This window comes from Malaclemys terrapin, chromosome 8 (genome assembly GCF_027887155.1).
Source record: "Malaclemys terrapin pileata isolate rMalTer1 chromosome 8, rMalTer1.hap1, whole genome shotgun sequence".
Lineage (NCBI taxonomy): Eukaryota > Metazoa > Chordata > Testudines > Emydidae > Malaclemys > Malaclemys terrapin.
In genome coordinates, this window is record NC_071512.1 from 77,096,356 (window position 1) to 77,114,793 (window position 18,438).

At 37.8% G+C, this 18,438-nt stretch overlaps 1 protein-coding gene across 14 annotated transcripts in view; it reads left to right on the forward strand.

Annotated features, from left to right (window-relative positions):
• EVI5 (ecotropic viral integration site 5) overlaps positions 1-18,438 on the forward strand; it is a 142,738-nt gene that overhangs the window by 24,473 nt on the left and 99,827 nt on the right. For 13 of the 14 annotated variants that reach the window (XR_008445871.1, XM_054036615.1, XM_054036620.1 and 10 more), the window contains 8 exons: positions 3,354-3,583; positions 6,458-6,647; positions 12,418-12,642; positions 14,572-14,646; positions 15,595-15,720; positions 16,328-16,471; positions 17,618-17,707; positions 17,813-17,910. Coding sequence is in view for 13 of the 14 variants with exons in the window: in XM_054036615.1 (XP_053892590.1) it covers positions 3,435-3,583; positions 6,458-6,647; positions 12,418-12,642; positions 14,572-14,646; positions 15,595-15,720; positions 16,328-16,471; positions 17,618-17,707; positions 17,813-17,910 (1,097 nt within the window). In the remaining variant the exon portion in view is untranslated. Of the gene's footprint in view, positions 1-3,353; positions 3,584-5,089; positions 5,151-6,457; positions 6,648-12,417; positions 12,643-14,571; positions 14,647-15,594; positions 15,721-16,327; positions 16,472-17,617; positions 17,708-17,812; positions 17,911-18,438 lie in introns of those variants that run through there. The other variant, XM_054036616.1, reaches the window with a different exon arrangement.

Here is an 18,438-nt window from a genome sequence, read left to right on the forward strand (position 1 = left end):
GCTGCAAGAAAAGCCCCTGGTGGCCACACTTGAGAAACACTGTAAGACTGGCTGTACGTGTGTTCTGCTATGTGAAAATTCAGATGCTTAACTTGTTTATATTTATTGCATAACTGCAAATATACTTTGCAGTTGTATAAAGCCTCCAATTTGATATTCCAAAGTACATATCTAATGTAATGCATGTCGGTAAAAATGAGGAAATTGAAACACCAAGATTAAATAACTTGCCCATGGTAACACTTCAAGTATAGAACCTACTCCAGACTTTTTCCAGTTTTTAACTACAAGTTGATCCTTCCCTTTGTTATCAGAAAGCAAGTTAAAGAATTATAGGGTCAAACTTCTGATAAATAATTTTAGAAATCTTGGGTCTTACAGGTGGGAGATAAATGTAGAAAAATAACGTTTAAATTTAAAGTTCTGACGTGGAGCTCTACCAACTTGGAATGGTTGTAACTTACATTTATAGGCAACAGTTATCAGCTGAGATAAGCATTTGGCACACTGGAGCCTTGCTAGCTTGCTTGCTTTTGCAGCTCAGTGACTGCAATGAGACAGTAACATCCCCATTGAATCTTTATTACCCTCATTGTCTCCTGAAATGACCTGGATTTGGAGGCCACAGTATCAGCGGGAAGGAAGAGTCTTGCATACAAAAACTCCAGGTGAACTTACTAGTCAATGTGACTGCAGTACTGGTCTGTCCGCCTGCTTGCCTCAGGATCCAAAGATGAGACTGAAGGACTTTCTTCTAGTCATCTTTTGATGGAGGTGGATGCTTCTCTGGTAAAGGATATCTCCATGCTTCAAGCATAGGTGTTAGGTTGGGCTTCCCTTCCCAAGTCCTCTGCTCTAACCAGCCTTTACACCTAAGAAAAGGGCAAGTAAAATCTTTCCCAGTCAAGTTCCATCAGCATCTGCATAGTAGAAGTTTTCATTAAATACATTTATATCCCTTATGGCTCAATTATAAGAGTGTAGCCAATGCAGTGTTGCCTTCCAGAGCCTGAAGACAAACTGCTAGTGCCTCTGCTGCTCAGCTTTACCAAGCTGGTAAATTCTCACTTTGTTGCAATCTTGTCAATTTTCCCAGCTGCTGCTAGGACCTTATGGGCAGTAATCATTGAAACTAACAACCAAGTCAATTTCACTCCGCTTTTTCCCCAGCAGCAAAATTGAGCCTAGGAATCAAAAGACCTTGGGTATGGTGTTGTGTAGCAGAGCTGCTAAAAGGCTCTACATTGAGAGGTGGGGGAGATGGGGATTCCCTTTAAGAATTTTTACTCCTCACCTTTCCCATAACTGGAGCAGAGGCTTGTTTTTCACCAGATGTTGCTCCTAATTGTTGGAGGACCCAGTCTTCTGGATTACTCTTTACTTAATAGGTTTAGTCCTATGGCTTCTGAATATCTAGTCCAGTATTGAAGTGGTTTAGGGAACAAAGGAAAGACTGATAGGAAAAGTTAGCAAACAGAAGTGTGGTGCAAATGAGATCTCTTGGGAGTCAGGGAACACCGTATAGATGAGGAAACACTGACAACCGTGTGGGCAAAGACACAATGATCCATTACAGGGAAGAGGCGGAAAGATGGTAGAACAAACGCAAGGTTACTTAACTTTATTTTATTAAACACTGAACGTGCTAAGCAGTGTACAACAGTTAAATTGCAAAGGATGTGGCTTTGAGCCCACGAATGCACAGAATTACAATGCCTGTGTAGACAAGAGGGCTTGTCTACATGGAGACACTCAGGAAAATTTATCAGAATTAACTTAAAGGTGTGAATTCAAAGTGGATTAGTTTAAATTGCATTAAATCCCTGTGTGGATGCTGTCATTCAGAATTAAAGTAGCCTTAATTTGGTTTAGGTTAATTCACTTTGGAAGCAATCTTTGCTTTTGATCAGGCTTTTTTCAAATTGTAAAACTTCCCCACTGCACAACTCAATGTATATTGATTTGAAATGTGGTACTTAGCAAAAGAAACATGGTTTATGAAATTGTACAATTTCCCAGTCCAGCCTCCCCGCTACTGCTAAACCTGGAAATCTGAAGCCTGCCTTAAAACATGTGGCTGTTTGTCATCCAACAGATGAAATAGAAGTTGTCTGTTTAAATTACACTTGAATGAAAGATCTCAGTGAGTGGGATGGAAATTTTCCTTGTGGTTCTAATTGTTTGATGTGTTTGCTATAACCTGGTATTATTGGGTAAGCTGTATTTCACATGATTTGTTCATGTCAACGTGAGGAATTCTACATATGCCAAAATAGGCATATGTAGAATTAGAACAAGTAGTCGACAGTGTGACTTCAAGGAAAATTTCTTCTTCAGTCTACTATTCTCCTTGACAGACCTTGACTTGTGTCAGCCATCTTTGTTCTGCATTTTCAGATGTGGCCCAAGTTTTCTTCTGGTGGACAACTTGGATAAGGGTTAGGCTTGCCGGTAGTCTAGATATTCTGTGGCCGAGGAAGTGGTCCACTGCAGAAAATAGTATAAGCCTCTTGCATTCCTTCAGTGGTAGAGCTTCAAGGAAGTTCTTGGACTAGGCCTCTGATTGTTTTGGATCAGTCTCCTTTGCTTTTTTCTGAGAAGTCTAGCTCAGGGTTTTCCCAAGTAGTCCTTCCCTAACCCACTTGTGAGAGTAGACTTGTGTTGTATTCTAGAATCTAGGTTTTTATTTCAAAATGAATATTTCGTTCCCCACTGTTAGAGATCTCAGGATCATTTTATCTTTGATTTTTAGCTGTGGTTCTTGTTGACTTTTAGCCAAACTTCCAGCCAGTCCCTCTGAGATTGGAGAGGGTACTGAGAGCAAGAGAAAAATTAACATCTGTGGTACCTTGCTCATAAATTCCTTCCTGTGCATGTCAGTCCTCAGGTAAAGTTATCGTCAGAGGCATTTTACCTGCTTTACTTGATTTCGGCACTACTATTTTTATCAAGAGATTTTGAGAGGATCTCACTACTTATGTGTCAGAGGTACAAGGTGGTTCTGGATCCAGAGGCACTACACAGAAAAGACTAACCCTGTGGGTATCTTTGGGTAGTTTCCTTGATATCCTTTTGGTGAATCTGCCGCATACTGTATATATTTGTTCTCACATAGCATCTTAACATAATCCCATACCTTTCTCTTGGGCTGCTTTCAACCTCTTTGGGAATTCTGGGAAATAGGATACCCTTAAGTCACACTCTTTAGAAGGTGCAAAATACATGACAAACACTTCAGTTTGTGTAGAATACAGCTATCCCACTAAATACTTTTTCCACTGGTTTGAGTGGGCCTGCTGATCAAAGTCTACAAAAATAACCTCTGCTATCCCTTTTCCTTTTGTAATTTGCAGGTGGCGACAGACAAGGTTGCAGGAAAGCTGAGTTCTACTCTCTCATGGGTGAAGAACACTGTATCGCATACTGTCAGTCAAATGGCCAGTCAGGTGGCAAGTCCATCTGCCTCATTACACACTACATCCTCCTCTACCACTCTTTCTACTCCAGCACTATCACCATCCTCACCAACACGGTTGAGTCCAGATGATTTAGAATTATTGGCTAAACTAGAGGAACAGAACAGGTGAGTGGGGGAAATGTGACTTTCATATTTTGCTCTTGAAATTGTAAAATGAAAACTAAAATAGACTTATTAAAATTATAGCAGAGGGCCCATTAAAAGTGTTTTTCCTGGACCAATATTTGACTCAATTTAAAACTGCTAGCTGCAAGGAAAAGAATGTGCATTTTAAATATTCTTAATCTGAGATTTTAAAAAAGCATCTGCGTTTTCAGAACCTCTAAAACATTATTACCTTTTCTAGCTTTATAGAAATCATTAAACATTGTTTCTAGAATTGTACTGACAACTAATGCTGGAGCCCATGAGATTCTGGGATATAGTTTAAAGAGGGAGTCTCAAGTCCTGATGCTTTCACCTAATCTGTTCCTTGGTTTGTGATATACTAATGCTGGCTTTTAAACCTATATGAAAGGATGCAGACTTGTGACTCCTGAACAGTCTAGTTTTATCCTTCTCTGCTCATTGGGGGCTTGTCCAGAAAAGCCCCCAATGAGCCTTGATACAAAGATGTTTAAATGGTGATCAGTAGCACCTCAAACCTCTAGTTGTCCAATTATCTGGTTTTAGTCAGGCCTTTTGGTAAATCTTTCTCTAAGCAGTTTATCTCATGAACAGTGAATTATGGTCAGAGGTCCAGACCCTCTGTTACAGTAAAGTTGACATTTTAAGAACATGCTTTTTATTGAATTCCATAAAACAGCACTTGCGGTAAAGACATGGGCATTTAAAGTCTGAATAAATTAATTTAGCAGTTTTCAGACAGCTTTCAAAACTTTCCATAAATGGAATAATCTTATCCCCCTCGTGTCTTGTTTTTACAGGTTGGATTGGAGTATTTCTCCTTGTTTCTTGAAAACAGGCCATTTTTATTTTAGCTGTAGTGAAGCTTTTATACATTTCACTAGAACTCCATTATTGGTTATGACACACTCAATAGGCGATAAGGAGTCCTGTTGCTTATCTTTCTTCAAACAGGTCACCCCAAGCCTGATTTTTCACATCAGGATTATACTTTTTCAAGGAGAGAGTTGATGCACCTATCTTGGAAGCTGCTGTGTATTGTGTCACAACTATTTGAATCTGCTACTTTTTTTTTTTTTTTAAACTATAACTGGTCTTTGGAAGTAAAGAATTGAACTCTGAACCCAGGAAGCCATACTTGTTTCTGCTCACTAGACAAATTGCCGCTGGTGATATCTTTAAATTCAGATTTCCTTGTCTGTGTGGGAGAGAAACTGGCCTACACGTGAAGACGGGGATATAGGTGAATTAAACAGTTCAGGCTATAGTGTAAGAACCTAAAGGAGAAGTGACACAAGGAAACTTAAACTTCCTGCAAACAAATTATATGGTTTTAACCTCTTAAGTTAGCAAAACTATCTACTTTTTTATTGAAGGCCTCCTAAGAAATGTATTGGAATGGTGCAGTCCAAAGGATCTGTTTGTGGATAGTCAATCATTGATAGGGTTTTACATGAATCTAAGCAGTTTGTGTTCTGTGTTTAGTGACTACTTACAATATAAAGAAACTACATGTTACAAATCTGAGGGCAATGGATTCAGTAAGGTAAGGTTCAAATTATAATAGAAATGTAGTAGAATTTCTTAGAAACTGAGGAAAAATAAAACCTGGATTGTCAAAACCTTAGGTTTTACAATCTTAAAATGTTTGTTCTGCGCTTTAAAAGTACATATAGGTCTTCTCTCTGACGGTATTTGGAGTCTGATCGTGTTTAGCATGGTGCATGTTGAGAAAAGCAGTTCTGTAGTGGTACGTGGTAGTTTAGGCTTGTAGAGGTTTAAATATGCATTTTCGTGTGTACACAATACAACTGGCTAGTGAGTCTGTTCATCTCAGCTTTGAGTTTTTCTTGTGAAAATGAGACTTTGTTTCCATTAATTGGGGCTAAATTCAGATTTAAACTTCTGGGACCATTGAGGTTAAAGGCACATACTACTACTTTAAGCCTTTTGTTCAAAAGCTGAAAATAATAAAACTGCAAAGATCACACTTGTAAGATGTTGCTTTTTATGGATTAAATCACATTCTGATACATGCTTTGTTTACCCAGTACATAGGATTTTTTAATAAATGCTAATGGGCAGGAGCAGAGAAGGGGAAAGACCATGTAAATATCTGAATTGTTTATTCTAGCTGAGAACCTGAATGTGTAGGTGCACTGAGATTTATGCACATACATGGTCAATACTGTGCAGACGTTGTTAATTTTTTTTTTTCAGGAAATTATAGACTCAGCCTCACCAATATGGTGGTTGAATGCTATTTTTTTAGCACAGGGACATCAGAATTTACTTGACTCATGTCTTTGCTTTCATAGCAGCCCCCCTTTCCTACAAATACGGCCCAGTGCTGAGTGAAAATGGAACATAGTATGCAGTCTCCTAGACTTCGAAGTGTAGTCTGATATCTTGCTTCCTACTCAATACCTAGACAGAAGTAAATGGATTTTTTTTTTTTTTATTACATGGATGAATCCAGGCTCAATAGTTAGTCTCTCTGTCTGGAGGGGCACAGAGGAATAAGGGCCCAGCTACACTAGAGAGTTTACAGCAGTGTGGCTGCATTAGTGCAGGTGCGCCGGTGTAAGCTCCCTAACGTAGGCACTGTAAGCCAATAGGAGAGAGCTTTCCTGTTGGCTTAACTACAACTGCTCACAGGCTTGGAGTAGTTATGTCACTTCATTTACAATTTTTATTACAAAAACACGATAAGTAAAACAGTATGAATGAATGGATTTGTTGGATACATTCTATGAAGAGAGGGTGGAAGAGTTATCTCCTTTGCATCATTGTTGATGATCAAATTGTTTAATCTAATATGGTTAGTACTGTAACTAGCTTTGTATGTTGCAGACTGTTGGAAACAGACAGCAAATCCTTACGTTCAGTAAATGGCTCAAGACGAAACAGTGGCTCCTCCCTTGTATCTAGTTCATCAGCTTCTAGCAACCTCAGCCATCTCGAAGAAGACTCCTGGATTCTTTGGGGAAGAATTGTAAATGAATGGGAAGATGTACGCAAAAAGAAAGAAAAGCAAATTAAGGTATTAGTCAGTATTGTAGGACACATTTGTAGTGCAATGCAACTGGTGCTATTTGGTTTATTCTCCAATTGGTCTTCCATGTTTTTTGAAAAATAAGTGATAGAAACTAGGGCTGTTGATTAATTGCACTTAACTCATGCGATTTAATTCAAAAAAGTTAATCGCAATGTTAAACAATAGAATACCAATTGAAACTTATTAAATATTTTTGGATGTTTTTCTACATTTTTCAAATATATCGATTTCAATTACAACACAGAATACAAAGTGTACAGTGCTCACTTTATATTTTGATTACAAATATTTGCACTGTAAAATGATAAACAAAAGAAATAGTATTTTTCAATTCACCTGATACAAGTACTGTAGTGCAGTCTCTTTATCTTGAAAGTGAAACTTACAAATGTAGGGTTTTTTTGGTTACATAACTGCACTCAAAAACAAAACAGTGTAAAACTTTAGAGCTTACAAGTCCACTCAGTCCTATTTCTTGTTCATCCAATTGTGAAGAGGAAACAAGTTCGTTTACATTTACGGGAGATAATGCTGCCCACTGCTTAATTACAATGTCACATGAAAGTGAGAACAGGCATTCACATGGCACTGTTTTAGCTGGCAACGCAAGATATTTATGTGGCAGATGCGCTAAAGATTCATATGCCTCTTTATGTTTCGGCCATCGTTCCAGAGGACATGCTTCCATGCTGATGATGCTCGTTTAAAAAAAAAAAAAAAAAGGCATTAATTAAATGTTGTGACTGAACTCCTTGGGGAGAATTGTATGTTTCCTCCTCTGTTTTACCCGCATTCCGCTATATAGTTCACGTTACAGCAGTCTCGGATGATGACCCAATACATGTTGTTCATTTTAAGAACACTTTCACTGCAAATTTGACAAAATGCAAAGAAGATACCAATGTGAGATTTCTAAAGATAGCTACAGCACTCAACCCAAGATTTAAGAATCTGAAGTGCCTTCCAAAATCTGAGGGATGAGGTGTTACGGAGCATGCGTTCAGAGGTCTTAAAAGAACAACACTCCGATGCAGAAACTATAGAACCCAAACCACCAAAAAAGAAAATCAACCTTCTGCCGGTGGCATCTGACTCAGATGATGAAAATGAACATGCATCGGTCCATGCTACTTTGGATAGTTATAGAGTAGAACCAGTCGTCATGTACGCATGTCCTCTGGAATTGTGGGTGAAGCATCAAGGGACATGTGAACGTCTTGCGCATCTGGCATGTAAATATTTTGCAACTCTGGCTACAACAGTGCCATGCAAATGCCTGTTCTCACTTTCAGGTGACACTGTAAACAAGAAGTGGGCAACATTATCTTCTGCATATGTAAACCAACTTGTTTGTCTGAGCGATTGGCTGAACAAGAAGTGGGACTGATTGGACTTGTAGGCTCTAAAGTTTTACATTGTTTTATTTTTGAATGCAGGTTTTTTTGTACATAATTCTACATTTGTAAGTTCAACTTTCATGATCATGAGAGATTGCACTACAGTATTTGTATTAAGTGAATTGAAATACTATTTCTTTTTTTTAGTGCAAATATTTGTAATAAAAATAAATACAAAATGAGCACTGTACACTTTGTAGTCTGTTGTAATTGAAATCAATATCTGAAAATGTAGAAAACATCCAAAAATATTTAAATAAATGGTGTTCTATTGTTTAACAGTGTGATTAATCACGATTAATTTTTTAATCTCTTGACAGCCCTAATAGAAACTTCTAACTGAATCTTTTCATTCTGAACATCAATCCTATTTATGAGCTAGCAGACTTGTATGCCCCATCTGTCTTTATGTAATGTCAGATATATTTAGTATGTCCAGAATATCGAACATTTTCAATGAAATCTGCCATTGGAAATGCATTGCAAACTAGGAAAGTTTCCTCAATCTTATTTCTGAAGACAGAATATTCTTCATGTTAAGAGCCTGTGCTACTTATGTAAGGGCACGTGACAGAGCATCATCTGTGCAGATAAGGATATTTCAGATCTCACCCAACATCTGTCAAAAAAGACTAGAAAGCCCACTTGTCTGGGGCAAGTAGGAAACTTTTTTTCCTGGCAAGTGCAAGCAGTTTTGCAGACTTAAAATTAGGTTTCTAGCACCTTATTGGTGCAAATATAACTTCCAACTATGACCAGCATAAACCAATGCAGTGTTGTCTTCCCAGGGAGAACTGACCAGAGTCTTGTCAGTTTTACTGCTGCTGTGCAGAGCCCTGTGTGCAGTAGTGAAACTGACAAGAAGCAGGTCAGTTTTATTCCACTGATGTTTGATCTCTGCTGCACAGCACTGTGTGCTGGAGCTCTTCAGTGGGGAGGAGAACTCACAGGGGGTCTGTGGGAGGGATAGAATAGCTTGAGATGCCTTACCACTACTATCCGTGCAGCAGCCAAAAGGACAAGAGGAGAGGAAGAGAGATGGTTTCCCTCTTTTCGAACAGTCAGAATATTTGGGGGGGAAGGAGGGATCTATTAATGTCTGTTTAATAGATAACTGATGCTCAGGGGCACCCTTCCCTTTCCCAGTGGCTTGGAGTGGGGTGGGTGGAAGGAAAATAATTTATTAACTAGTCTTTGGTCTGTGACAATTGGATCTGGCCAGAAATTGATATGGAAGATGGCAAGTAGGCTTAGTTCTGATGGATGTTGAATAACTTCCAAGCCCCATGTAAGTGGTTGGGTATTTGTGTAAAGTGGGGAGCAGAGATGAAGAGAAATTAAAGAGTGGGGTGTGTGTGTGTGTGTGTGTGTGTGTGTGTGTGTGTGTGTGTAATTTCTTTGGTGAGACAGCTGTGAAGAAAGAACATAACATGGAAAGTGAGAGATTTTTGAGGTCAGAGAAAAGAAGGAAAAGAGGAAACAGACTGTTTCTGCTCACACAGCAAAGACAGCTTGTGAAAAGGCACCCATAATAGATCATGGAAAGAAAGTGATTTGAAGTCAAGAGGAGGGAAGACCAGACAAAAGCAAGAGAATGTAGTAAGTAGGGCATCTGAGTAGGATTCAGTGAAAATATTTGAGTGTCACATACCACAAAAACCATTTGACATTAGAGTATTTTCACCAATTATAAAGCTAGTCAAAATACTGTTTCCGGGAACATAATCAACAAATTTAACAAGTGTTAGTGGAATAACTTTTCCAATGAGTTATTTTTCTTTTGCTGTTTAGCCAGCTCTACTAGTAAGTTACACTTTTAAAACTAATAAGGTGGACTGACAATTTTACAATTAAATACAATGTAGAACAGTATGCAACAGCTTCCCATTAATGCCAGTGGGCATGGCTTTGGCTGAAGAGATGTCTTCAGATTTGGCTACAAAGGCTGCCCTTGGGCTTGTAGACTTGGGGAAATTTTTGAAACTCTGAACATAAACATATGATACATTATTTTTCAGGCAGGTTGATGTATATTCTATCTTTGGCACTTTCATGCACCTCAAAGCATGGACCTGGAGGTAATTCTGAAAGGTGACCTTAGGGGTTCTACCTTTCTATTCCCCTAGAATGATGCTGTGCCTGTTACCAAGTGCAATATTTTCCTGTCATATAGCCCAAGTACCACTACTGTTTCTTTAGGTGTGTAGGAAGAGTTAATCTTTGTTACCTATGTAGGTATGCTCTACAAGGTAACTTAATTCAGTGGGGATGGGGAGTTAACCCTCCTCTGCCACATTGAGTGTGAGGTGTAGGGGATTGAGGGTGGTGCATTGTTGGGAAGCAATACCTGGAGACAGCTTTTGAGAGTTTAGGGGCACAGTTATCACATGGGAGCAGGGATGGGAGGGCATGTCATAAAGGGCTTTTATGAGCTGATGGGAGCATAGCTGGCTCGGAGTTAAAGCTCTGCTCCCTGAATCAGCAAGGGATCATCAGTAGAGCTACTGATATACTCCTAAAGTGGAGCTCCAGAGGGGCCTTGCTCCCTTAGGGAGATTAAAGGGCTGAGTTCACTGCTATAGAGCTACAGAACAGCTCCTGCTGTAGTGAAGGTTCTTTGTTAATTACATTCCTTTCCTTGTTGAGGTCACCAAGAAACTGTGTAATTGTTTTTTAAATTGTTACTTTTTAAATGCTGTCCTTGCCCTTGGAAACTCCCAGAAGAGACCATGCTGAGAATGATTTTATGTATGTCTTTTTTTGACAAATAGAGAGGCAGTCTTCGAAAACTTTAACATGAAGCTAACTTGAAGGTCTTGAAATTAAAAGTACCTACTCAACTTTCATAAGACTTGGACAAATGATAATTGCCAAGACTTATCCCTTAAATTAATAGAGCGTTACCTGCAAGGGTGTTTGAAATAGCATTGTAATGAGGTCCTGGTTTCAACCTTAACTATGGAGAGGTTTCTACTTATCCATAATTCTTATTTAATAAACTTACAGCAATGACAGCTACCAGGTTTTTTTTCCTTTTCAGCATTTTGATATTTTCTTAGTGAAAGAATTACTTAAGTAAAAGGTTATCCTGTTTCAAGAACTTACCCAGAACAAATGATTAGATGAAGTGCTAGAAAATGCATAGGACAGGAACTAGGTTGCATTGTTGAGGGAATGGCTCTGTGGTTGGTGGTTGTCCCCATGATTCTTAAACTTCCTGAGCTGTACCTTTTCTTAAAATCTTTATCAAGCAACCAACCCCCTTATCGCTCTGTCTTTCTTGACAGAGCTGTAAATACAAGTACAATAATCGAGCACCCTTGGAATGAGACAGAATATATAAGTAAGTTGTTAGGGGCCCCAAGAATCTGTTCCTGGTACACCAATTTATTCAGGAGAGGCTTGTATTGTGTAATAGCTGTCTGTAGCTTTTGAGAGAGTTTATATATGTCCCATAACATGGAACCAAAAAAAGTCAGAGAACCTGAACATATTACCCTCTTGGCATGCCTTTGTCTCTGAATTCATGTTCAAATAGCTTTAAAAAAATATTTGAAGCACTGACATCAGTGAAATTAAGCAAAAAAATCAAGAATTTCCGGTAGATATTGTCTCTAGCCAAGCAGACCCTTATCTGAATAATATAGAAGTAGGACTTTTGTTGTACCATATTAACATTGTAGCCTAACATGCCTAAAATGATAAGTTTGGCAAATATCACTATTGGCTAATACCATGTAACCATTTTGTTAGTTATTAATTACACATTTCAAATTTTAGCTCATTGGGGATTTATTCCAACCAAAGATTTCTCATTTCTGAATCAAAGGTTACAAATGTAACAAAGGGTGTTGTCTCCATAAAGGCATTTTTTTGTGGAACGTTAAAATACTGTAACTGCGTCAGTTAAGTTCTGGTGCATAGTAGCCATGTGGTAGTGGTGCTTGAAAGTATGTGCAACTGCTTAGATACTCAGAAAATAGGTACCCTGATTTGATAGACTACTGAATGTAATTACTTATACCCTGAAAATACACTTATAAAGTTTTTAGTGTTTAAGTTGCATAGTAATCCTATTCCTGGCATCTTCTTGGTCAACGCTCCTTTCTTTTGTTACTAAGTGAAAACAAAGCTGAGTTTAGTTGCATCACCATTTAAACACCCATCTCTCAAGCACATATTGTGGACTATAATTGTTTTAGAACATACTTTTCCTTTGTAAACCAACTTAAATCATGAGAAATTTCCTTCACAAAAGAGATTTAAAATATAATTTCATTGTAGTTTGTTTTAGAAATGTACATATTTATACTGTAGGAAGCATTAATGAGTTTCCTTTCCTTTTTCTTATGCTTTAGGAGCTTGTTCGAAAAGGGATACCCCATCATTTTAGAGCAATAGTTTGGCAGCTTTTATGCACTGCTCAAAGCATGCCAATAAAGGATCAATATTCAGAGCTTTTGAAAATGACTTCTCCTTGTGAAAAACTGATAAGAAGGGACATTGCTAGAACATATCCTGAACATGATTTTTTTAAAGAAAAAGACAGTTTTGGGCAGGAGGTTTTATTTAATGTTATGAAGGTAAGTTAATGATGGTTCTTTTTCAATATTGTATATTCAAACACTGATGGAGGCTTTAAAAATAACATACCCATGTTGCAGCATCTTTAAGAGCCTCTAGTCTTTGGCAATAGAACTTTCAAGGCTGTAACTTAGTATAAAAATTGTTTTATCTCTTGATAGCACAGTTTCAAAGATGGCTTGCAGATATTTGTATGTTTAGCTATAGGAATAACTTCACTTTATCAGCAGTAGAAAACATTTACTTGATTAGCTTAGATTAAGATAAAATCAATAGTAAATACTAACAGCATAATGGAAATAGCTTGTGCAGTAAAGCAAAACAAACACATATTGTGACAGTTGGCTAAAACAAGAACTTGAAAATTAGAAGTGCTATTCAATCTTCAGACAATCCTGTTGAGTCTAGGTGTTGTAGCACAAAATGAGGGAAACATCCAGACTGATCTGAGTTTGTTACAGTGCTGAAGAACAAGATGACTTCTAACTTCCGAGTAATATTTTATCCAGAATTTCCTTGCATTTATTAGCAGACTTAACTATTTTGGGGCTTAATTTAGGAAAAAAGATTGTCCAGGTCCCACGCTGAAATCCTTATTCAGCAGAAAAATTGGCCTGCTGCCAAATCCCGTAACCCAATAAACCTTAGCTACTCTAAGAGTTAGAGCCAACTGAAAACTCACGAAAATTGTGTCTACCTCTTAACTCCATAATATTTGCTCCTCAATGAAATCCCCCCACAATAACTTCTGCAGACAAGAGCCACTCCCTCTGTAGGCCAGGCTCCGTCATGACAGCTGTGGGAATTGGGGGGGTGACTGGTTGGGAGAGAAGAGGTGATAGTGTTGTGCAGCCTGTTGCCCAGATTTCCTTGTATCTTCCTAAAATTAACAAATTCCTCTGGTTGAAGACTGCATGCATCCCTTTCAAAAGGGGGTGACAGAAATAACATGAAATGCTTCTGCTCTGTGCTGGCCTAGGGAACATGGAATTGAGCTCAGTCCTCTGAAGCATCATGCTACCACTAGATCATTTGACCTCTAAATAGAAATTCTGTAGTCTATTAGGAATTCAGAGAAGGAAGGGTACTCTGAAGGCCAGATTATTTGTTGAAATGTGTACAAGTGCTGTGATCCTGTTAATGCTGCTCCCTTGCTATCATGATCTGTTTCAGGGAGAGGAAATCATTCCAGCCATCTGTTTCAACTAGTGGAGTTAAATGAAAAATGATTAATGTAAACTGGCCTTGAACAGAGCAATCAACAAGGAAACAGCTTGGCAAATATGAAGCTTTGATCCTTCAACTTCACAAGTAGAATGTCTTAGTTTAGGAGACTTTTTGAAACTGCTCAGAAACTTTTCCCTAACCCACTTGAGGATACAAAACTAATGGCTGAATAAGGGCACAGTTTTGAGTGGCTGTTTCCATATACAATCGATAACTTTACAAATATAATAGATCTGTGGCTGACATAGGAGTCTCACAGTCTTGCTACATTGCGAACCATTAAGGACTTGCTGCTATCTTGAAGTTTAAAAACCTTTACAGTTTGCCTTTAGAAATGTTTATTTGAATAGGGCCAATGTTCAAAATACTCACTCCAAAATGAAAATCTTTCAAACCTTTAATCTGCCCTTGGGAGCTTGCTCTTTAGACGCTGATCCAAAATAGCTTCAGTTGTCAGATGACTGCTCCAACAGGAAGGACCGTGTCTGTTTTATTTCAGAGGTTAACCACTCAAGTATTGTGTTCATTTTAAGCACAAGTCACTTTGCTTGGCATTTTAAGCTTCTGCCTACTGAAAGGGTTGGATAAAAGTTGACCGTTACCTTTAGCAGTTAAAAACAAAAGCAGAAAAACAGCAACCAGTGTGGAAATAAGTGTTTTAATTGTTGCTTTTCAAAATCTTAAAGATTTTTATCTTCTAGGCTTATTCTTTAGTGGATCGTGAGGTTGGATACTGTCAAGGAAGTGCTTTTATAGTTGGGCTGCTGCTTATGCAGGTAAACAGAGTATTATGTCAAATGTGTAGAACCTCTGATGTTTTACTAGAATGCAGAACACCGCATAGTACCATGTGATGGGATTCTTTTTTCTGTATATTTCCTTTTCCATAATTTCTTGATCATAGTGGACTGCTAGATCCTTCACTAGTCAAGGACATTTAAAGTTATTTTACAGAGTCAAATTTAGGTTTTTTTTGGTCTTTGTTTCTGTCCTTCCCAAGAAGCATCTCCTATAAGGAGTGACCTTTCTCAATGGAGGGGGAACACTTATTTCTCAAACTTTTTTCAAAAGTTACTTCAGTGTTACCCTAGCTCTTACTCATTTCAACTTCAGCAGCCTTAACTGCTGAGTGACCACAAAGTGTCACTTGAATTAATAATGTGCCAAACTTCAGAGCTGTCTCTTTATTTCACACTTAGAGAATTAGTGCTCTAGATTAGAATAGGCTTTATAAATTCCAAGGCCAGAAGGGACCATTGTGATTACCTAGTCTGACCTCCTGTATTAGTCCTAGAGCATCTCCAAAATAATTCCTAGAGCATATCTTTTAGAAAAACTTCGTCTTGATTTAAAAATAATCAATGATAAACCACTGTAACCTTTGGTAAATTGTTTCAATAGTTAATTACTCTCACTGTTTAAAAATGTATGCCTTATTTCCAGTCAGGATTTGTCTACTTCAACTTCCAGCCATTGGATCGTATTTATCTTTTGCTACTAAATTGATGAGCCTATTATATATTTGTTCCCTATGTAGATTCTCTTAGGTTCATGCTGTCAGAACAGGGACCTGCATTTACTTTAAATAACTCCAGCATGAATCCTAAATTAGCCAGTATACTTCTGGGTAAACCATAAGTGGTTACAAGTCCCTTTGGGAAAAAAAATTGGCATGTCTTGGCTTGTGTCCATAAGTTTTCATTGTGCCTTTATGTCTAATATAGATGCCAGAAGAGGAAGCATTTTGTGTGTTTGTCAAATTAATGCAAGATTATAGACTTCGAGAACTCTTTAAACCAAGTATGGCTGAGCTGGGCCTTTGCATGTACCAGTTTGAATACATGATACAGGTAACTGTAAAAGCTGTTAAATATATAGTATCTTACATAGTTAGTTATTAGCCTACTTCTGTTGTATACTTCAAAATATTTTTTTTCAGATATTGGGCAAAACATTTGCTTTATAAGCAGATTAAAACTGCAAGAGGAACTCTTACTGCATGAGCTGAGGAGGAGGGGGAGAGCTACTCCTTTTTCCCAAAGAATTATTATTTAGGGCCATAGGAATGGCCAAAGCTGATCAGACTATCCATTTGCTCATGTAGTCTCTCTGATAATGGGTCGTACCAGTGCTTCAGAGGAAGATGAAAGAAATCCTATAAGATACCAGTGTAATATGCCTGCTATCTGCTTCTTTACCTCAGTCATGCAGTGGTTGGCTTGTATAAATCCTCATGTTCAAGTACCCCTTATTTTTAATCTTTTTTTCTAATGTAATTGTATGTAATCTGTATAAATGCCTAAACCTTTTTTGTATCCTACAAACTCTTGGCCTTGCATTTTTCATTGAATGTCAATGATTCCTCTCCTCCTTCCCCCCCCCCCCCCCCCTTAACTGAAACTGTAAGAGGTGGCATTAGCTCTTGTTTAATATGTACTTTCTGATCCTCTCTCTCAGGAGCAACTACCAGAGCTTTATGTGCACTTTCAGTCTCAGAGTTTCCATACTTCTATGTATGCTTCATCATGGTTTTTAACTATCTTTCTTACAACTTTTCCACTACCAATTGCAACAAGAATATTTGATATCTTTATGTCTGAGGTAAGCAAATATTTGTAATACATTCACCACTCCAACAAGAGCTATTAAATGCTGTCAGCTAGGTAGTTGTATAAATTCTACTTTTCTGGGGGGTCTTGCATGCAGATTTGAAAGTAAGCATGTTTTAATCTCATTGTTTTGTTAGGGAGCCAGTCTTTCTCTGTATGTATTTTGTGAAGAAAAAGCTAATCTGTTTTGGATGAACTTATACCACAGAGTAAGAAGTGTTAAAGGAGGGGGGCGGGGAAGCAATGAAACGTTGACCACATCTGATCATGCTCTGGATGAAATGGGCAGCAATAGTTTGTAGTAGATGGATGTTCACCTCACAGCTCGAACATCAGACTCTTTCTTTAGTAAAGGAATGGAGTTCAACGGGCAGAAATTCTGCATTCTGGTCAAAGTTGAGAGAGCTTGAGGAGGATATAGAGGAGGCAGAGGAAATGCTGGAAGGCAGCAGTTGCCTGGTGATTATCTAATCTGCAGATAAATAAGTTGTTTTGCAGGACTGTCAATCTGGCATTTCTCACAAATTCAAGATGAAAACATTAAGCTTCATAGGCTTCAGTTTGTACATTTTTTCACATTAAATACTGCTTTTCCAAACTCTCAACTTTTAGCGCCATTAGGTGCCAATGCACATCTTATCGTCCTACATCAAGAGTATTTTCAATACTATAAACGTGTCTCACATTCCTTTGTAGCTACAAAGGACTATTTAAATAGCTACTTGAATTATTTCAGAAATGGTATACTACAACTAACACTTCTTTCCTGAGAGAGAGGTGCACTGTTTTTACCAAATAGTTCATATAAGACTTTATTAAAGGTTGCACATGTATAGTACCTTTTATGTGAATGGGCTTACTTCACCAGCCACTGAAAGGCTGTCACTTCTGAGATGCGTATGGTAGCTTTTTGGCAGTGTTTAATCCTCACTGCATAAATTTAGGGTGAGGTGAAGAGTTCAAGACAGACTGTAACTTAAATGGGATTTTAAGAAGGCATATTGTCATGACTTATTCTGGGATTTGGCCAGGATGCTGGGCCAGCTTCCTACCCCACTATGTAAGCTGGTTATTGTTCTGCCTTAAGGAATTGCTGGAATTTATTTTATTTATTTATTTTTAAAACTTCTGTTTCCAGGGTTTAGAAATAGTATTTCGAGTAGGTTTAGCAGTTCTTCAGATGAACCAAGCAGAATTAATGCAACTTGACATGGAAGGGATGTTACAGGTAAATTAAATTTACAATCAAGTATTAAATGCAAACTCCTTTGAAAGCCATGAATATATGTATTTGCCAATACTAATTACTTATATTCTCTGAATTGCCTTTTAGCACTTTCAAAAGGTCATTCCACATCAGTTTGACAGTGGCCCAGACAAACTAATCCAAGCATCTTACCAAGTCAAATACAATGCAAAAAAGATGAAAAAGTAGGTGCTGCATTTTGAGAAAATACTGTACTGTTCTCTTGCTTTGTGAATCCATAAAGATATTTGCCCAATATTTTAGTTTGCGCTTTCCCTGTTAAGTAGTTCTAATATTGTATGCCCTAAATATATTAGTTCCAGCACATTATATGTATAAAGTTTTATCAGCATAGTAATTCTTCTAAAACTAGTAATCACTACCTTTTGCTGATTACAGTAACTAAAATGATGTCTCAGAGGAAAAATAAGCAATCTAAAATACTTTTTGAAAAGCTGCACGATCCTCATAAACTACACTGACTTTTGTAAACCGAGCATATAAACTAAAATATAAAAAACAGTTTGAAAAATATTAATTACAGTCTTGGATTCATACTTATGACTTAGATTTTCTAGAGGTGAAGAATCCATTCTCACAACAATGAGGATTGCTTGTATGATCAAGATGAGTGCTGTTTGTAATCTGAACAGTTGTAACTTTTTTTACTGCTGGTTAAGAGCTCAGTACTGTCATGGTTATAAGTCTAGCTT